The sequence below is a fragment of the Mytilus trossulus genome, chromosome 13 (assembly GCF_036588685.1).
Source record: "Mytilus trossulus isolate FHL-02 chromosome 13, PNRI_Mtr1.1.1.hap1, whole genome shotgun sequence".
Lineage (NCBI taxonomy): Eukaryota > Metazoa > Mollusca > Bivalvia > Mytilida > Mytilidae > Mytilus > Mytilus trossulus.
In genome coordinates this window covers 20,749,243-20,772,434 of record NC_086385.1, presented here as the reverse complement: position 1 = coordinate 20,772,434, position 23,192 = coordinate 20,749,243, and the positions used below count along the sequence as shown (strand labels likewise).

General features: G+C 34.1%; 1 protein-coding gene across 1 annotated transcript in view; it reads right to left on the bottom strand.

The window, feature by feature from the left end:
• The window catches only part of LOC134694890 (uncharacterized), a 323,806-nt gene that overhangs the window by 98,111 nt on the left and 202,503 nt on the right, over positions 1-23,192 (bottom strand). The window contains exons 35-42 of the mRNA XM_063555996.1: positions 21,903-22,000; positions 19,431-19,662; positions 16,994-17,110; positions 9,408-9,601; positions 8,767-8,936; positions 5,385-5,638; positions 3,671-3,790; positions 3,078-3,286 (exon numbers count right to left, since the gene is read on the bottom strand). Of these exons, the coding sequence (XP_063412066.1) occupies positions 3,078-3,286; positions 3,671-3,790; positions 5,385-5,638; positions 8,767-8,936; positions 9,408-9,601; positions 16,994-17,110; positions 19,431-19,662; positions 21,903-22,000 (1,394 nt within the window). The remainder of the gene's footprint in view (positions 1-3,077; positions 3,287-3,670; positions 3,791-5,384; positions 5,639-8,766; positions 8,937-9,407; positions 9,602-16,993; positions 17,111-19,430; positions 19,663-21,902; positions 22,001-23,192) is intronic.

The following is a 23,192-nucleotide window of genomic DNA, read 5'->3' as shown; positions in this document are numbered from 1 at the left end:
CCTATGCTAAGTCAAGTTCCCCCTCTGGTGGCTATCTTGGATGATGGATCAGCTTTAAAGTAACAACACTTGGTCAGCACCTCATAAGAAACATGCATGTTTGGTTTCATTCTATTGAGTGGTTCTCTAAAAGAAAACATTTGTATGTATTGCTCAAAGGGTCCTATGCTAAATGAAGTCCAAAAATGATGGTCATCTTGGATAACGGATCAGCTTGCTATTCTGTGTGAGCCAACGATCTATGTTGAAGACCATACTTCGACCTATATTGGTTTTCTTTTAAATATTGTTACTTGGATTGAGAGTTGACTCATTCTTATTTATATATCTACTTTAAATTCAGAAATTATTGCGTGCATTTTTTATTGCGATTTTTAATGAATGGACATAATTACCACTTTAATTGATGCGATTACAAAATAATCTGCATAAAGATCTTTGTTTCAGTTATAAAAATGTGAATTCTTATTATAAAAAAAAAATAGTTCTTGACATCGAATAGTGCAGATTTATTCTCTGATGAATTGCATTGACTGTTGGATTTAGAACATATTGTTTGGTAAGTACACTGCATTACATTCTACCATTTTTCATGTGTGCCAGCTCCTTTAGATCAACATAATAACATAATGAAAACACCTATAGTTTATTTTTCATTTATAATTATAATGATTGGGTATTAAGACAAGACAAACTGTAACAGGGTATGGTGTATTATAATAACTAATAATACACAGATGAAGTAATTTGGTTATACAATTTAAGATCTGTTGACATTGGTTGCCAAATTGAATGAGAAATAGATCCATAAAAGTAAAAATAAAGTGTATCTTTACCACAATCTGCAGATCAAAACTAATGTTAGTCCCTAATATTTCATTAACTGTGCATTTGCATTCAGATATCGCGGATCAAATTTATTCGTTCATAGTGTATTAATTTACGTTTTTTTATTGAGTTAAGTCTGCCAATTGAAATTTTATTGTGTGTTTTTCTATGTTGTGATGCTATGCTATTGTTTCAGATAAAGGGAGAAGGTTGAACCCATTAAAACGTTAAATCCCGCTGCAAATGTTTGCACCTGTAAGGAATCTGATTTACAGTAGTAATCGTTTTTTATGTTTAAATATATACGTGTTTCTCGTTTCTCGTTTTTTTTTATATAGATAAGACCGTTGGTTTTCCCGTTTGATTGGTTTTACACTAGTAATTTTGGGGCCCTTTATAGCTTGTTGTTTGGTGTGAGCCTAGAGTCTGTGTTGAAGGCCGTACATTGACCTATAATGGTTTACCTATTTTAAATTGTTATTTGGATGGAGTGTTGTCTCATTGGCACTCACACCACATCTTCCTATATCTAAGTTCTAAAGATATTGACAATACCAATAAAGACATTTATATACAATAATTATATAAAAAATATGTTTTAGGACAAAGACTAAAGTTGTTAACCATTATTGTGTTTAAGACATTATTTACAGAATATCTCTATATTTATAACAGCAAAATACTTTTAGGTATCATGGGGAAGAAATGAAACTCCATATAGAATGGTTAATGGTGTTCTACAAGATGGATCTCCAAAAGCCTGGTGTGGACAAAAGTGACATTTATTACCTATAATTTCTTGTCAGAAAGGCAGCGCAAACATATACCAATTTTGAAAGTTTTCGCTTTTTTATTGTATTTATTATAATACATCAAATAAATTTAGAATTAAAGGTTAAAATTATGGTTGAATTTTAATTCTTATTACTGACCAGTGCAAGACTCGAAAGACCATACCAAACCGAAACTAACATGGCACCTAGTTTTAATACCTTCATTATAACAGATACAGTTAAACAGGATACATTGACAAAAGGTTAATTTGAGCAATCCATTTAAAATGGTAATAATGGAAATAATTCCATGGAATTCCATGGAAAAAGAAACTCTATTGAATATATATCCATGGAAAAACATCATGGAAAATATTTCCATGGTCCATGGAAAACGTTGCAGATGGAACTGTTATTATTTCCTTTTTTTCTCTTTTTTATTACATGGTTATTTGGTGAAAATAATAAGTCGCTATTTTTTTTTATCTTCAGGGAAGAAAAAGGGGGAGGGTTATTAATTTGATTCCTAATAGCTTCCAATTTACTGCATAACCATGCAATAATATTTCTATTGAATTTGTTGCTTCAAAACGTATTGAACAAATTATTCTTGGTGGATTGTTTTAATACTTTAAGGGGATTTATTATATTATTAAATGGAGCTGCCAACAAATTGCATGCAGATACTCCAGTTATCTTTACTTAGCATTTACTATTATTGGAAGTATAGAGACAGCAAATTAATTTTACAGAAAGGAGGAGAACTTTACATGTATCCTTTTGCATGAATAACCAAGGGAATCAAAGTGGCAGTGAGGTCTAGTACGTGCAACTTGAATTGATGCATGCATATCCTGCTAGGGATTTTTTTTGAGATCCCGCTTATTTTCTGGGAATATATATTCCAATAAAAATCCCAGTATATTTCCACTGGGATTTACACTGAGATCCCGCTTTTTTTGCGGGAATCCCGAAATTTTATCCCTGTTTAATCCCACTGGGATTTACATTGGGATCCTGCTTCTTTTGCGGGAATCCCGAAACTTTATCCTAGCGGAATACGGTGGGATCCCGATTGAAATCCCACAATATTTCAGTAGGATCTCAGTATATTTCCACCAGGATTTCCACCAGAATCCATTTTTTTTTTATTTTGCGGCATTCCCGAAATTTTATCTCGGTGGAATTAGGTGGGATCCCAATTGGAATCCCATCAATATTCCAGCCGGAATACCACATTTATTTTCTCTTGGATTTTCCATGGATTTCCATGATTCAATATGGATTAAATAACGAGTATATATACCTCAAACTTATAACATATTGTATCTGATCATTTTAAAAAGATGACGTGTTGGTGACGTTAAAGAGCCATTGACACAAAGTAATATTATTTATAACTAATATATCAGACAAATAACAGATACAACGTAATGACAATAGCTTAAAAGTCTTAGTCATGTGATAACTACTTACAGAATCTCCTGTTCCATTTGTATATGTTGTCCAAGTCACACTGTCATTAGAACTAGTCACATAGAACGATCTCACCCAATTTGGCTGGTCCTCTTGTCCCTGTATTTGTACAGTGTGGACCCAGTAATCCTCTGTTAAGAATACCTGTATCCACTGACTGGTATCCTGAACAGATGGAACCCATGCTCCAGTCAGACCACCAAAACTTACTGAAAATCAATATTATAACCTTAACTGTGACATCCAGTCATTACAACTAGAGCCTCTTAACACTCAGTGTAAAATATCCATAATATAATGCCTTAACCCATGTCAAAATAAGCAAAGAGCATGATATGAAGGAATTATTTCTTAATCAGAAGTATTGAAACCAAAAAGAGCTTGTTCAATATATATTTATCTAAATTTTGTATCTTTGTTTAAATAAGTGTTCAGCTGGTACCAATATTTTTTCTAAGGAGTTATTATTTCAATTAACTGCCCAATCGTTTCACCTTTCATTGCAATTGAAGGTCAGGAAGTTGGTTTATTTAAATTTGGCCATCTCCAAAGCTGGAGGGTTGACAAGTTTGTATAATTTTAATAGTTCTTACCATCTAGAGCTGTCATATTAAGCCTTGCCCGATCACCACCACTTACTTCCATAGCTGATGACGTGGAGATCCAGTCATCCAGAATTGCTCCACTCTGTATGCCTAAAGCATCTCTACATTCTACAAAATATATTATTTGTAATAAAATGAACGGTTCTAATTTTCTTGCACCAGATGCGTATTTCGACAATACATGTCTCTTCAGTGATGCTCGTGGCCAAAATATTTGAAATCCAAAGCTTATAATTAAAGAAGATGAAGAGCTATAATCCAAAAGGTCCAAAAAGTATAGCCAAATCCGTGAAAGGAATCAGAGCTTTGCATGAGGGTGATACATTCCTTAATTAATAATATTTTCTAATATTTTGTAACAGCAAATTTTAATAAAACAAAAAATCCGTATTTTCATGCCAGTACCGAAGTACTGGCTACTAGGCTGGTGATACCCTCGAGGACTAATAGTCCACAAGCAGAGGCATCGACCCAGTGGTAGTAAGATGATTGCCATTGTTTAAAGAGAAGGTGAACATATAAGCAATTCAATTATGTTAGATATATGATTAAAGAATTTTTTAGATGCGAGAATTAATTAAAACTCATCAGTGTGTGTAACCAAAAGTACGGTAGCCATTGTCCTATGATTTTTGAAAATGATTTTACAGACTTGACAACATAATGATGGCTTTATTGACATCTTTCTGATTTGGTTAATGAGCACACAAACAATAATTGATATCATGATATGTTATTTGTTTAGAAACAGTGTTCTATTATTCATTATTCTATTGACAGAAACAGGACTATCACTACACATACCCAGTGATCAAGTTATAAAATATTTAATCCAACTATAGCACTACACATAGACCCAATGATTAAGTTATAAATTATATAATCCTACTAGCACTACAAATACCCATGGATCAAGTTATAAATCATATAATCCTACTAGCACTACACATACATAAGGATCAAGTTATAAATCATATAATCCTACTAGCACTACACATACACAAGGATTAAGTTCTTAATTATAGAATCCTACTAGCACTTCACATACCGAAGGATCAAGTTATAAATTGTATTATCCTACTAGCACTACACATACACAAGGATCAAGTTAAAAATCATAGAATCCTATTAGCACTTCATATACCCAAAGATCAAGTTATTAATTATATAATCCTACTTGCACTACACATACCCAATGATCAAGTTATAAAATATTTAATCATACTAGCACTGCATATACCCAATAATGAAGTTATAAATTATATTATCCTACTTGCACTACACATATACCCAAGGATCAAGTTATAAATTATATAATCATACAGATTGAGGTCTGCAACAATAAGTATGTATTTTGTTAAGATGTCAAGCAATATATATAATTAGTTAGTTTAATATTTATTTATAGTGGTTTGGGAAAAAAGTTATTGCAACTTATATCAACCCCATCCCACGTTGCGGGTTGGAGTGCTGCCTGTTGGCCATATTATAATTAGGGTTTATGAAAGTTAAATAATCAAAATACTTTTCATTAAATGCTAAAGACTCATTTGAGTACTTTAGATCCCGCAAGTATTATGACTGAGTAATCGAGTATTAAATTTCTGATTGTTTGTCAGTCTTTAGAATGAAAATTAATATGCTAGTCTTAAACCTGAAGAATGTTAAATATTTTTTAAAATAAACTATTGTTGTAATTTACCGTATTCATAATAGTAATATCCAGGCACACGGAAAAAAACCTCCCCCGTCGTATTATCGACTTTGAGGGAATATGGAATCATTCCATATTCCACATCCATTAGACAAGAATTATCCACTAGGAATGTCATACTAGCAGCCGCTCCCCTAACAGGACTTCCATGGTCTGTAACTATAGCAGTAAAACTCAAGGTTGTATTGGCTGTATATACTTCATTGTACAAGTCATGTGTGGCATTGTAATCTAAAGCTGGACTGAAAAACATATTAAATACATAGTTCATTGTACAAGTCATGTGTGGCATTGTAATCTAAAGCTGGACTGAAAATCATATTAAATACATAGGTTAGTGTACAGGTCATGTGTGGCATTGTAATCTAAAGCTGGACTGAAAAACATATTAAATACATAGGTTAGTGTACAGGTCATGTGTGGCATTGTAATCTAAAGCTGGACTGAAAAACATATTAAATACATAGGTTAGTGTACAGGTCATGTGTGGCATTGTAATCTAAAGCTGGACTGAAAAACATATTAAATACATAGTTCATTGTGCAGCTCTTGTGTGGCATTGTTATCTAAATTAAGCTGGACTGAAAAGAACGTATAAAATACATTGTTCATTGTACAAGTCATGTGTGGCATTGTAAACTAAAGCTGGACTAAAAAAAAGAACGTATTTAATTCAAAGTTCATTGTACAAGTCATGTGTGACAATGTTATTAAAAGCTGGACTGAAAAAACATATTAAGTTCAAGGGTTCTTTTAAAGCAAGGGCTGATGATTCTAATTACGTACTGGCTTCCCACATATACTGCTGATTTCAATTAAATATTGTAGTAAATAAATGATTAGTTTCTGTTATCAACCATCAGTTTTCAGTGAACAGCTGCTGTGGCGTTTAAGCTAGTTTTGTAACTAGCACTACTTGGCCCTATTTACCAACTACTGTGGATTCATTTATTTCAATCCTCAAGTTAATTGTCATACTTTACTGAGTTTAACACGACCAAATTCTATCTATGTACCAAGTCAGGCCACCATGTCATTGCTATTATGATCTGTTATCCTGGTGAGAGTTGGCTATTGGACGTTGGTGTTATGGCAAAAAAGTCACATATATATTTAGTAGTGCTTCTGGTGACCTAGTATATATACATAAACACCTTCAATTGACTTGCACTATTAGCTTTTCAGCTCAAATGGTAGAGCAGTGGCTTACTATTCCAAGGGTCCAAGAAAAAAAAACCAATTGAAGCTAGCACAATGGTAATTTTAGACATTTTAGAGACTCGCTGGTAACATTTGCCACACCGACTGATCATGACCTAAAGGCTCTTAAGAGCCTGTGTCGCTCACCTTGGTCTATCTGTGCATAGAAAACAAAAGACACAATTGAATTGATGAGAAAATTGTGTTTTTGGTGATGTGTTTGCATTTTGTAGATCTTAATTTACTGAAAATTCTTGCTACATAAAATAATCTCTATCTATAATGGCCCATTGGATACAGGGGGAAATATTTTGTTAAAAATTTACAAAAACAAGTTTATGAAAATTGTTAAAAAATTACTGTAAAGGGCAATAACTCCTTGAGGGGTCATGTTGACTTATTTGTAGATCTAATTACTTTGTTTGACATTATTGCTGTTTACAGTTTATCTCTATCCATAATAATATTCAAGAAAAATAACACAAAACGGCAAAATTTCCTTAAAAAATTACCAATTCAGAGGCAGCATCCCAACAGCCGGTTGTCTGATTCATCTTAAAATTTCAGGGCAGATATATGGTGACTTGATAAACAATTTAACCTCGTGTCCAATTGCTCAAAATGCTTTGGTTTCAGAGTTAAAAGCAAAAATCTACATTTCCCCCTATATTCTATTTTTAGCCATGGCGGACATCTTGGCTGTTGGCCGGGTCACTGCACACATTCTTCAAACTATATACCTCAATAATGATTTTGGCCAAGCCTGGTTAAATTTGGCCCAATAAATTCAGAGTAAAAATTGGTAAAAAATGCCTTATAGGGCAATCAGTCCAAAAGGGGTCACTTGACCATTTTGTTCATGTTGACTAATTTGTAGAACTTCTTTTGCAAGACATTGTTGCTGTTCACAGTTACTTTCTTTCCATAATAATATTAAAGATAATAACAAGAAACGGCGAAATTTCATTAAAATTGCCAATTCAGGGGCAGCAACCAAAACCTAGTTGTTCCATTCGTCTGAAAAGTTCAGGGCAGATATATCTTGACTAGATAAACAATATCATCCCATGTTAGATTTGCTTTTAATGCTTCGGTTTCAGAGTTTTAAGCCAGAATCTACATTTTACTTCTATGTCCAATTTAAGCCATGACAGCCCTCTTGGTGAGTTCACTGGGTCACCGGACACATTGTTTAAACTATATACTCTAATGATGATTGTGGCCAAGTTCGCTTAAATTTGGCCCAGGTTTTTTAAGAGGAGGAGATTTTTGTAAAATATTACAAAAATTTATGAAACATTGGTAAAATTGACTATAAAGGGCAATAACTCATTAAGGGGTCAACTGACCATTTTTGTCATGTTGACTTATTTGTAGATCTTACTTTGCTGAACATTATTGCTGTTTCAGTTTATCTCTATCTATAATAATATTCTAGATAATAACCAAAAACTGCAAAATTTCTTTAAAATTACCAATTCAGGGGTGGCAACCCAACAACCATTTGTCTGATTCATCTGAAAAATTCAGGGCAGATAAATCTTGACATGTCAAACAATTTTACCCTGTCAGATTTGCTTTAAGTGCTTCTCTAAGTGCTTTGGTTTCAGAGTCATAAGCCTAAATCTGCATTTTACCCCTATATTCTTTTTTAGCCATGGTACATAGTAATCTTGGTTGGCTTGCCGGGTCACCGGACACATTTCTAAAATTAAATACCCCAATGATGATTGCGGCGAAGTTTGGTTAAATTTGAAAAAGTAAAATCAAACATTTTTTGTAAAAGTTAATAGATGACGCCGGACGCAAACTGATAAGGCCAGGTGAGCTAAAACTGCTACAAAATGCTTATTTGGGTCCTTTTTATGCCCCTACTTCCAAAACTAGGAACATAACCCCTATATCAATTCCAATCTGCCTTCATTGGTTATAAACCTGGTTAAAAACTTTAAATTACATAGTTTTTTTATTTACTTCTACTTAAGTTATTGTGCAGAAACAAAATGTCTTGGTTTAACACAGACTACAACTTGATAACAATATATGACCACAAATAGTTTTGCTGTTGTATAAAAAATTTATTATATTAAATCTTTTTTCATTAATAATGATCTTTTACTTGACTATTGCTTGTATGTTGTTATGCATGTGTAAATGTTTTATATTCTACCTGATTGAAATGGATGACAAGGAAAACACCAGCAAGCTGTTAAAATCACTGTCAACATCACTAGCAAAAAGCTGTGCAATAGCTGAAAGCTGCATAGATGGAACAGCAATCAAATCAAAATGTGTCTGTGTTAGCTCTGGACAATTGTCATTTACATCTTTAATCTTTATCTATAAACAATAAAAATAAATATTTTGTTTAGAAAAGTTGGAAGTTGAGAGACCATGAGGCTCTATCCATCCAGAATCTACAACTAACATAAAGAGGTACAACGTTTCAACAAATGTCATTTCAATTAAAATTTCAGTTTGATATAATTTCAGATAGATAACTTTATAATTAATCAAATCCTTACATTAAAAGTAAACAAAGGAAAAGAAGGTAACATTGAATAAAAGTTTCAAAACTTTGTCAATAATAAGACTTAGCATAAAGTCCTTGATTATGAAAATGATACGACAAAAGACACATCTGTGTTAACCTTTACTGTGATAGTTCAAGTGGATGGAAGAGATATCAACCTTAACTGTGATGGTTCCTGTTGATGGAAGAGATACCAACCTTAACTGTGATGGTTCCTGTTGATGGAAGAGATACCAACCTTAACTGTGATAGTACCTGTTGATGGAATAGATACCAACCTTAACAGTGATGGTTCCAGTTGAAGGAGGAGCTTTCACATTATCTTCCACTTGAATAACAACAGTAAACTGTGTTACAACCTCATAGTCCAAAGAGAGATCCAATGTTAACAATGCAGTCTGTGTATTTATATTGAAAATTTCAACAGTAGGATCATTTCCTTCTGGTGTAATAGTTGAGGGAGAACCACATTCTGAAATCATGTAAATGTTAATAAAATATAAATACTTTATATGTTTATGTAGGTATGATTTTTTTCTCTAATGATTTCATATAGATTTAATTAGTTATCAAAGGTACCAGGATTATAATTTAGTACGCCAGACGCGCGTTTCGTCTACATAAGACTAATCAGTGACGCTCAAATCAAAAATATTTATAAACCCAAACAAGTACAAAGTTGAAGAGCATTGAGGATCCAAAATTCCAAAAAGTTGTGCCAAATACGGCTAAGGTAATCTATGCCTGGGATAAGAAAATCCTTAGTTTTTCAAAAAGTTTAACCCCGCCGCAATTTTTCGCCTGTCCCACGTCAGGAGCCTCTGGCCTTTGTTAGTCTTGTATGATTTTTTAATTTTTAGTTTCTTGTGTATAATTCGGAGTTTAGTACAACGTCCATTAGCACTGTACTATTATGCATATTTTTAGGGGCCAGCTGAAGGACACCTACGGTTGCGGGAATTCTCGCTACATTGAAGACCCATTGGTTCCCTTCGGCTGGTGTCTGCTCTATGGCATTGTGATAGTCAGACCTTCACCCTAATGACCCTTACTCCAACAGGGATCTTTCCTCTGTTATTTGCAACCACATATCAAAATATGGTGTAAAGATGCTGTAACAGGATAATCATAGTCCAATAGCTGCAAAAAAGACTTCTGAGTTGTTGAATCAAAGTGACAGTTGTAAAGTTTGTTCAACTGCAAATATAGCAAGCTGTATCTTACTATATATATAGATGAGAATTATGCAAAATGATTGTTAAACACAGGTCAGTGGTTCTCTTTTGACACTCCCACTTAGGATCAGTAAAACCTGACTGCCATGATATAGTAAATAGTCTTGAAAGTGACTTCAACCACTAACATGCAATTAATGATAGAGAGATTCTATTTAAAAAAAAATCTGTTGCAAATATAAAAAAAATAATACTATAAATGTGCAATTACTCCAAAAAAAACAGTGTAATTTACAGTATGCTATGATTATCTGAACATGCCAATAAACAGTCACACTAATTATTAAAGCTTTTAGGCAAATATATAATTAACCATCAGGAACAATCAGAAACAAGTCAAATAAGTATTCCAAGAAATGTTAAATAAAATGACAGCTAGTATGTATACAGTTCAACCTAACTTGGCATATGCTTCAAAATTATAATATAGCAGAAAGATTCTATGGGCAAACAGCCGTCATAACTAATGGAAACCAAAATAAACATGTGTCCTGTCATAACAATTGGAAACCGATATAAAAATGTGTCCCGCCTAAACAAATGGAAACCAATTTAACATGTGTCCTGTCATAACAATTGAAAAACAATATAAAAATGTGTCCCGCCATAACAAATGGAAACCAATATAAACATGTGTCCCGCCATTACTAATGGAAACCAATATAAACATGTGTCCCGCCATAACTAATGGAAACCAATATAAACATGTGTCCTGTCATAACAATTGGAAACAAATATAAAAATGTGTCCAGTCATAACAAATGGAAACCAATATAAACATGTGTCCCGCCATAACTAATGGAAACCAATATAAACATGTGTCCTGTCATAACAATTGGAGACCAATATAAAAATGTGTCCTGTCATAACAATTGAAAACCAATATAAAAATGTGTCCCGCCATAACAAATGGAGATTAATATAAACATGTGTCCCGCCATAACCATGATAACGAATGGAAATTAATATAAACATGTGTCCTGTCATAACAATTGGAAACCAATATAAAAATGTGTCCCGCCATAACAAATGGAAATTAATATAAACATGTGTCCCGCCATAACAAATAGAAACAAATATAAACATATATCCTGCCATAACAAATGGAAACCAATGTAAACATGTGTCCAGTCATAACAAATGGAAACCAATATAAACATGTGTCCCGCCAGTACAAATGGAAACCAATTAAAAATGTGTCCCGCCATTAGTAATGGAAACCAATATAAACATGTGTCCCGCCATAAGTAATGGAAACCAACAGGTGTCCAGACAAACAACGATCACAATTAAAAGATGCATAAACAACAACCAGTATCAAAACAACAATTGTCAACGTCTGGTTAGAACAGAAGAGGAGTACATGCAATCTTAAAACATAAAAGCTTTCTGGGGGCTTAACCTACGAGTCTAACCACATAAAATAAATATCAAACGTAAGGACAGAACTGCCAACTGTACTTAGACAAAATAAATTCAAGTAACGTAATGACTTTGCACACCTTCTGCCCATATACACAATAACGGTACTTGGCAAACAGCATCACAATTATAGGAATAAATCAGGATACTGTAAATTCAGATAAATTTGCGTGCATTAATATTGCCATTTTGTCATTATAGACTTAAATGCGAGTTTAGTTTAAACAAGTCTAAATTGAGAACAACGTTCAACCTATGATTCGTTGGACAAAAACCACAATTTTTATACGTGTACATGTAACAAATTTCGTTGTAGAGGGGTCTAAATACAGCACAAACAACATTTTTTTTTAAATCCAAAAGAGTGAAAAAACCATACTTTAACAAATCGCATTTGACTAACAGATCGAACAACTGATGTTCTTAAACCCTGCTGACTGCCATTGACGATTGCTAAAAAAAATGATCACAAGGCATAACAATATGGATCTATATTAATTTAATACGAAGTAGAAAGTAATAAACTTGCGGCAAAGATGATAAACCACAATATTAGGTGCTATTTTTATATCCGGATTTCGACAATACAACTAATGTCTCTTCAGTCATGTTGGGGATCGTAAAGTATTTGGAAGACCATTTAATTTATGTCAATTTAAGATAGACTCTTCAACTTTAAAATGTCAAAATAGGATGAACGGATTATATAAACGGGGGAAAATATAATACAAGCCCAAACGAAATATATATAAAATATATATTATACGGATAGTTTTAATTTTCCATGATAAAAAGGGGGAGGGGCCAAATTACCGTGGCTCAGTCAAAGGTCATGGTACGATAAGGTCTGTTTTTGCCCCCCCCCCCCCCCCCCCCCAATTTTCTCATTTTTCAAATTTTAATTTGGAAAGCTTCTTATTATGTTAAAACATTCCCTGAGGTTTGAAGTTTGTTTTGGATGGACTTCAAAACCACTAATTTTTGCAACTAGGTGAAGGTGAGGTGAGGGTTGTTAACCTTCTGTTATTACTCAAATATTGTAATTATTACCGGTATTCATTTTGCAGGTGATTTTACAACAATTTTTTATTTTTAAGTGCCTGCGCCAATTTTTTTATTCAAAGGTCATGAGAACTGTGTAAGTTTTTTTCCGGGTCATGTAGGATCACGCTATTAAATTTAAGAAACAATGGCCAAAAAAAGTCATTTTTCCTTCTTTTGACGTTTTTCATGCTTTTTTACCCCCTAACCTCATCCATTTTCTGAAATTAATGGTTTTGAAGTTTATCCAAACAAACTTCAAACCTAATGGAATATTTTAATGTAATAAGTATCTTTCCAAAACAAAACAAAATTGAGAAAATGAGAAAATAAGGGGGCCAAAAACGGGTCTTATCGTACCTTGTCCTTTAAAATGTAAAATTTTCAATATACCATTGTAGGGGGTTCAAAATACCATGGTTAAGAAAAAACACTAGCTTCTTTGAAACCTGAAATTTCACAGGCACTTGATAGTTTACTTGACGAAATTCATTCAGCCACTGATGCCAAGGTTTTACGGGCGTCCATAAAAGACAAACATTTTGACAGAAGTGCAAAAAAGACAGGTAGTATAAGAACTGGTCGTCAAATAAAGTGCTGTATTTTATGTAAGCAAGTTCTTGTAAATATTTACATGATGAAGACAAACAATATATGTCCAGAGTAAGACAATCTTATTGTACAGAAGTAGGTGATAGTGAGTCTGAGGACAATGTTGATAATGAACAAGTCTCATTTTTAAATGATAATGTAGGTCCTAGTAAGCTTAGAGTTGTATCTGCTTTAAGACGGGTGAGCACTAAACAGTCCCCTTACTTTAAGGCATTTTATAAACATTTCCCGCTTGAGCTAACACTAGATACGGGTGCTTAGGTGAGTATGATAAAAGCTTCTTCCGCGGATTACATCGGCGTTACAATCAAGAAAAGCAACCATTCCGCATTACAAGCTGACGGTGTTACCCCGTTAAATATAGTTGGTGAATGTCATTTCACACTTTCGAGAGACGGAATCGAGTTACAGTTAGAGGCCCTAGTAGTGAACGACTTGGACGTTGATATTCTCGCCGGTATTCCTTTCATGTCATCGAACGACATCGCGATTTTCCCTAGCAAACATAAAATCGTAATTCGCGACAAGGTAACTGTTATGTATGGAAGCCCAAACGAGGAACTTAACTCTAGTAATACTCGCGTACGTAGGCGTAACACAGGCGTTTCTTATCTGGGCTCCATCAGCAAGTTCAGTAGTTTGGCCAGGATGTTACGGCGAATACGACATCCCATCGGAAATAGAATCGGATTGCATTCTCGCGGTCGAGCCTCACACTGACGCTTCTCGTACGAAAGATTGGCCCAGTCCCCAAACTGCTCAGTCCGTCGCAGGCAAAATACGCATCGTGAATAACACGTCGGTACCGCAGTTCATACAACGAAATGAACATTTCTGTCGAGTACGACTTACGACTACCATAGACAACGCACCTGAGACTCCGGACAATATCCGTGACATAAAAACAACAAACTACATAGACTCCACGCATGCTTCCCAATTTTTCAAACAAGTCTCTGTAGACCCAGATAATTTACTTAGTCCAGATCTCCAAACCCAGTTTAATGAACTTCTTCGAAAGTTCAGTGAAGTTTTTAGTCCTAACTTTGAAGGTTATAATGGGGAAATAGGTCCTTTTGAAGCATCTGTTAATATGGGTCCTGTCCAGTCTCCCCAACGGAAAGGTAGAATGTCACAGTATTCTAAAAATAATTCGGTAGAACACCAAAACAAATTTGACGAATTGGAATGTAAAGGAGTGTTCCGTAAACCCGAAGACGTCGGAATTTCAGCCGAGTATATTAACCCGTCATTTCTTGTCAAAAAGCTTCCGGTGATTTCCGACTTGTAACAGCATTTGCCGATGTTGGCAGATATAGTAAGCCGCAACCTTCTCTTATGCCTGACGTGGATTCCACACTCCGTACGATCGCACAGTGGAAATATATAATCAAGTCTGATCTTACGAGCGCGTTTTATCAAATCCCCCTGGTAAAAGATTCGATGAAGTATTGCGGAGTCGCGACCCCTTACCGTGGAGTTCGCGTTTATACACGATGTGCGATGGGAATGCCTGGTTCCGAAACGGCTCTTGAAGAACTAATGTGTCGTATAGTGGGGGATTTCTTACAAAAAGGTTGCGTAGCTAAGTTGGCAGATGACTTATTTTGTGGCGGTAATACACCGGAGGAGCTTTTATACAATTGGGAGTGTGTTCTTCAGTCGCTACAAAAATCAGGAATTTGCCTATCACCTAGCAAAACTGTTATTTGCCCAAAATCGTTAACAATCCTAGGTTGGATTTGGTCACAGGGTTCGATTTCTGCTAGCACACACAGAGTAGCAACACTAGCCTCGTGTCCCGTACCAGACACTGTGCGGGGTCTTCAATCATTTATCGGTGCGTACAAGATGCTAAGCCGCGTCATTCCGATTTGCTCCAACTTAATTGCCCCATTAGAAGAGAAAATAAGTGGTATGAAATCAGCTGACAAAATTATTTGGTCCGACATGCTAAGAGAACATTTCGAGTTTGCCCAAAAGTAAAAGCTCCCGTAAAGCCATCACGCTACCCAAATGCAGTGATCAACTGTGGATAGTCACAGACGGCTCCGTCACTAAACGCGGTATCGGGAAACAGGACTGACGGACGGACTGACGGACGGACGGACTGACAGACGGACGGGTCAAAAACAGTATACCCTCCGCAACTCGTTGCGTGGGGTATAATTAAGGAGATCATGCATGAACACTGACATTTAGTCAAGTAAATAATTTGAAAATAAATACATATACATGTATAATGTAAATTTATTATTCTTTTATTCACACTATATATGTGGTTTTTAGCTTGATTCTGACCAATGCTTATATTCCAATTATATATGTATATGCCTCTATTATTGCTGTTGTTACTAATTACGTAAATCAATTGTATCTGATTTTATGCCCTTTATGGGCACTGTAATTTAGGAAATAAAAATATTCTATTCTATTCTATTCTATACTAGAAATCGAAAATAAATGCTAAATATGTTAGTTTTTGTGTCTTTCAAAACACGAACAATATATATATACAGAATTATTTGCAGGATAAAGACAATAACTATTTAGTGTCTTTAAATATCAGCTGTATTTGTACTCGGCTCGAAACAGGTGTAGTAGCTCGCTAAAAGCTCACATACACCTTGTTTCCTAGTCTCGAACAAATACAGCTGATATTTAAAGACGCTAACCAGTTATTGTCTATGTAAAGGAGTTTGAATTGCTAGAATTCTTGAAATTAAAGACCAAACACCCTATTCAGTTCTACCAGTGATTTTTCGCTAAAATTTTGAGAGAAGGAATTTCATGGTTTGAGGAACAACGTGTGATGAAAAAATGGGGGTCACCGACTTGGTTTTGTCACTATGGCAATCTCCGTTTCATGGTTTCCGAATACTAACATGATTTTGGCTAGTTATCTTAACTCTAAAAACATACTAATACATGTATATCAAACCTACAAACACAATTCTTGTTTCACGTTAAACAGGACATTACCGGTCATACTCCTTTTCAAAATATCTTTTCCAGCAAGTTAATACATACACATTACTTATTGGAGAGTTATAACTATATGAAAGAGTTAAAATTGCTAGAATTTTTGAAAGTAAAGGTCTATAGTAGGGGAGAATTTTGAAATTGACAAGGGTCAAAATATCATGGCTAAGTAAAACTTTCAAAACATCATTTCAAACAAAAAAATTAATAGAAACTATTTATTGGAGTATAGTTGCTATACACAAGAGCTAGATTTAAAAAAAAAATTAAAGGTCTGTAAAAGGGGTTCAATATACATGTACCATGGTGGGGAGGGGGTCCAAATACCATGGCAAAGTAAAAAAAAATCAAATACCTTTTCAAGCAAATTAAATACATACATACTACTTCTTGAAGTATTATAAATAAAAACCGCATGGTATTTTGACTCTGGGTTCACTTTTGAGGGGGTTCAGAATACCATGACACCGGCATAATTTTGATTATTGTAATCGTCCTGATGATGTCTTAATTTTCTATATTTTTTATATTTTTACCGTTCAACCTATAATTATCATGTGTTTGTTTCTTACCTACATATGACAGTCCATCAATGGTAGTGTACGTTGGTGGTACTACAGCTGGTACCACGGCAGCTGTCCTGGATGTCGTTGTATCATCTTTCAAGGTAAAATGACGGGCCTCATTTCCTGTACAAGATAAAATAATGAATCGAATTTCAAATGGCCTATATATAGATAAGATAGTTGGTTTCCCATCCGAATGGTTTTATCCTAGTTATTTTTTTGCTCTTTGTTGCTTGCTGTTCAGTGTAACCCAAGGCCCGTGTTGTAGACCCTACTTTGACCTATAATGGTTTACTTTTATAAATTGTAACTTGGATGTAGAGTTGTCTCATTGACACTCATACCACATCTTCCTATATCTATTGGTCACAATATTTTGTGACTAGCCAATGTAACAAAATTATTGAATTTTTAAAGTGCAGAAATATTAGGATTAATTCATCATTTAATTCGATATTCTAATGCAATTAGGCATGAATCAACAATTTTTAATTGGATGGTGACAGCTATCAATTTCATGGTTTGAAACACTTTACTGTTTGCAATAGCATGAATTGTTCTAAATAATAAGGATGTTCTTATCCCAAGCATAAAATCAACGTCGTATTTGGCACAATCTTTTTCAACTTTTGAAAGTGTGTTGCATTTTGGTGTTGTGTCGTTGTTCTTCTCTTATATTTAATGCGTTTCCCTCGGTTTTAGTTTGTTACCCCGATTTTGTTTTTGTCCATGGATTTATGAGTTGAACAGCGGCATACTCCTGTTGCCTTTATTTACTGAATAACTTAGATAAAAAAAACAGCTGCGCCATGAGCGCATGATACGCCCGACGTCTTGTGTGGAAGTTTAATGCAATAATCATAAATAGTTTCTGAGAAAGTTTTAAGCAATAACCATATATTGTTTTTGAGAAACTGCGGGACATGTGAAACCCCCACCCTATTTTTTTTTTACAAAAGACTAAATATCACTAAACTAAAATATTGAATCAAAACCAAAAAGTAATCTTAAGATTAATATAACAAAGAAGTGTGTAAAGTTTTAAGCAATAATCATAAATTATTTTTGAGATACGGCGCGACATGTAAAAAAAACCTCCCCTGTTTAACAAAATACTCAATGACTCAAAAATACATTTTTGAATCATCACAAAAAATCATACAGATCTTTAGATTGATATAACAAAGAAGTGTGTATAGTTTTAAGCAATAATCTTAAATTGTTTTTGAGGAACGGCACATGTTAAAAAAACCTCCCCCTTTTTTACAAAAACTCAATAACTCAAAAATGAAATTTTGAATCATCACCAAAAAGTATATAGATATCAAGATTAATATAACTAAGAAGTGTTTAAAGTTTAAGCCATAATCAAGAATCGTTTTTGAGATACGGTGCGACATGTGAAAAAAACACACCCCTGTTTTAGTTACAAAGTGCCGTAACTCAAAAGGTTTACATCTTATTTTCACCAAAAAGTATACAGATCATTTGACCATCATAAGAAACAACTATATTAAGGTTCATGAAATTTGGATAAGTCGTTCTCAAGTACATGAAAATACGGATTTTTTGTGTTATTAAAATTTGCTGTTATAAAATATTAGAAGTTATTATAAATTAAGGAATGTATCTCCCTCATGCAAAGCTCTGATTCCTTTCATGGATTTGGCTATACTTTTTGGACCTTTTGGATTATAGCTCTTCATCTTTTATATAAGCTTTGGATTTCAAATATTTTGGCCACGAGCATCACTGAAGAGACATGTTTTGTCGAAATGCGCATCTGGTGCAAGAAAATTGGTACCGTTAATTTTATTACGGTGCGACATGTTTACGCCGGACAGACAGACGGACGGACGGACATCGGACATTTGTATACCATAAAACGTCCCGTCAAAATTTGACGGGCGTATAAAAACTTTAAACTTTTAATCATCATCAACCTTGTATAGTATGTGTTATATTAACATCAATTTGGTTAAAACTTAGCCGAAAATTCCATTTACAAATAAAAATACATTTACTTGATACTCGTATTCAATACTCTCACTGTACTCCAGTATATGTTATTGTGGCATTATATCATTAAAGGATTGAAGGGATATAATAAGTTTTATACCTCTCAATATACTTATATCATTAAAGGATTGAAGGGATATAATCATTTTTATACCTCTCAATATACTTATATCATTAAAGGATTGAAGGGATATAGTAAGTTTTATACCTCTCAATATACTTATATCATTAAAGGATTGAAGGGATATAATAAGTTTTATACCTCTCAATATACTTATATCATTAAAGGATTGAAGGGATATAGTAAGTTTTATACCTCTCAATATACTTATATCATTAAAGGATTGAAGGGATATCATAAGTTTTATACCTCTCAATATACTTATATCATTAAAGGATTGAAGGGATATAGTAAGTTTTATACCTCTCAATATACTTATATCAAATGGAGGACCCTGAGAGAAGATATCAGACAAAGCGAGCTCAGCTACTATGCCATTCAAATGGAAATCTTCAAACAAGGATACCACATAATCTCTAGGAGGTTCATCTGCTGGGTCAGTTATGAACTGGAAGTTGATGGTTTCTAAAAACAAGCTGGATGAACAGGCTAGTCTCTCTACATGGTAAATGCTAAAGTGGTATCTTTCTCCTAACTGTCAGAACAAATAATTACAATCAAACATTTAGTATCAACGATGATGATGATGATGGATTGAATTGTAATTCATATTAATTAGAACGAGAACATATTTATGTGATTATGTGATATGAATGTGTTACCTATTTTGTTCTAAACAGACAGATTTTTAAAGTTCTAGTTAAATGGCAATTATAGTTTAAAGCTGCTATTACCCCCCTAGTGCCTCTCTAAATGAATGTCATCCAAGTGGTAATTCCAGCCTCACTTTGGTACACTGTGCAAGACGTCTCAAATTTCAATAACCTCTTACATTTGTTCCTTTCATGTGCAGAGATATCGTTTGAACATTTATATCTAAAATTTCATCAACTGTGTACATTTCACTTATTTATTCAACTTGAATTTGGATTTATCGTATATATCGTCAAGTTTGCAATTAAATGATGCGTTAAAGGAATTAGCATAAACATTTCTATTCAATTGAATAATAGTGCGCTCAGAAAATTGTATTTAGACAATGTAGACAACAGGAGAAACATGCAAAATGTCGTACAAAATAAGCCCTGACTCTTTACCCAACTATTATCGCCACAAGTAATATTTCTGCAGACAATTCAACTGACGAAAATATTCCAGAAAACTATGATCCCAACCGTGTTATAGAAGAAAGTGTAAATTCAGCAAATATAAATTCTGCTTCAAATACATTGCCGCGAATTAATCAAGACATGAATACTCTGATGTCTACGCATCTGCAAGGGGCAGCTTCCGCCCAATTTAACAACATGTTGATAAACACTATAGAACTATGTCAACAAACTCTTAAACAAGTAAATAACAGACAGAGTATGTTACAAGAAACATCAACACTATTTTTCAATCTACAATCAGCTATGGCGGCATCCTTCACCCCCATTCTATAACAACCCCAATGGCTATAACGGCACTATCAACAAACCGTCTAGTTCAGAATTATGCCTGTATACTCCGTTATTCCGTTTGGTGTGCCAGCTTCATCCATCAGCGATACGAATATGATTTCGCCGGAAATCAGACAGAATATTATCACAGGTAAAGATGTGAACTTAAACTCCCTATCAATACCAAATAATATGAAATTAAACCAGTTAAGTGGAAAACTTTAAAAAAAAAAATGATGAGCAATTGATGCCTTACTTGTCTCTAGATGAATTTATTATCACTTTTGGCTGTTTCAAAAGGATAATGTGCTCTACTTTTCCATCTAGGAGAGAGGAATTAGAACTCTATTTGACCCACATTGTTGAAACAGCAAAAATTTGGCCATACCACTTTTTCGATTATCACAGAAGATTTTCTGCAAAATGTGCAACTATGCTTCTTCAGCATAATTTTAAAATTGATTAGTCAAAGGGTGACTTTGAATTTCGCCAAAAAAATCTGTGCTGGTTCCAAAGTAAATTCCTGTTCTTTCTGTAGTTCAAGACTGCATATTTCAACTACGTGGCAGATGAAAACCTCTGATCAACACACCATGTCCATTGCCAACACATCCAAAGGGTCAGATTCTCTAGGCCTAGATATTGTATGGCATGAAGGTCAACTGCTATGTACAACTTTAATTGGGATTTATATAGTTCAGATTTTAATTACCTCTTTGTTCTTTTCATGTGCAGAGCATTGTTCTGGTTTGAAAAAAAATATCTAGAATTTCATCACCCATCGCCATACCCTACAATCGCCTTTTTTGTCAGTGTAACAAGTTGTGATAACAACTAATCCGCTTATAGCCATCGGATGGGTCACTAATCCGTTAATTATTAATAAACCCCATAATTGAATGACCATCATAATTATTTCCCCAGGAAAATCAGTCAGTCGGTATTTCAACAACCAGGAGTATAGTTGAATATCTACTTATGTTGAATGGGAGACTTGCGCATGATTTTCATTGTTTTAAATTGTCCCGCCTACCAAAATTAAAAATAAGGAGATGTTGTATGATAGCCAATGAAACATTTATCCAACAGAGATCATGAATGTTAACAACTATTGGTAAATTACTGCCTTCAACAATGAACAAAATTTATATAGTAAAAAGTTAAATTAGTATTTTTTACAAAAAACAAGCATTTACAATTACTATAGCAGATGGTCTGAATGCTATCTATAATGAAGGGTGAACTGTCTGATTTAAATTGGCAAGTAGACCGCATAAGGTTTTACAGTACTGTACTAAGACAGGAAACTGTAAAGGACCTACAAAGACGTTACCTCCAGTTCCAGTGTGATAGCATCAGAAGGTACTGTACTGGTTATAATACACGAACTTCCTGATACTGTACCATAGTGTGGAGTGATGGTGGCTCCTCCTAAAATTAAAAGCATAACTAAAACTCAACAAACTATTTCAAATTTACTGTAAATCAGAAATTATTGTAAGGTTTTTATTAGTGAGAATCGTGTAACACAATATTAAGAATTGGCATTCTGCTATCTGATACTGGTGTAATACCGCCATTAAAATCCCCCTATTAGTCTTTTTAAATTTGTACTATTCAAAAAAATGTGCAGAACTTATCTTTGTTTCAAATAAAGACATCTTTTGGCATGAGTAAAGTTTTATCCTGTCCAGTACTATAGAAAACAATTCACATAAAATTTCATTGCAGATAAGAAAATAACCATCACTGGAAGTTAACCAATCAACTTTCTCCCCTTATTTAACCTGTGTACAGATTTAGTAACCATGTAACCTCAAGTCTACAAAGTATTCTATAGAAACCCCAAATAAAAAAAATAATGATGCTTTGAAATACCCAAGACATATGTTTATGACACAGAAATGTTTTCCTGCAATAAAATGTAGGATTAATTACCTACAACTGTTTTTGTATGCAACCAGATGTGACATACCATGATTTGGTGGTATTACACCCTAATAGATCTTAATAGATCTAAATGCAGATTTTCCTGAAATTGCAATGTTTAAATCTCACATCTTTTGTCTTTCTTCAAAAATGGTGATAATAAATGTATGCCATTATTTCTGAACTTACACTATATTGATTTAAACAATCTTCTCTAATATTGTTCATTAAAGAGATATTTCTGACAACTACAGAGACATGGCCATCAGTTCTATCTACTCTGACAACTACAGATACAGATACATGGCAATCAGTTCTATCTATTCTGACAACTACAGAGCTGGGCCATCAGTTATATCTACTCTGACAACTTCAGATACAGATACATGGCCATCAGTTCTATCTACTCTGACAACTACAGAGACATGGCCATCAGTTCTACCTACTCTGACAACTACAGATACAGATACATGGCAATCAGTTGTATCTACTCTGACAGCTACAGAGCTGGGCCATCAGTTATATCTACTCTGACAACTTCAGATACAGATACATGGCCATCAGTTCTATCTACTCTGACAACTACAAAGACATGGCCATCAGTTCTATCTACTCTGACAACTACAGAGACATGGCCATCAGTTCTATCTACTCTGACAACTACAGAGACATGGCCATCAGTTCTATCTACTCT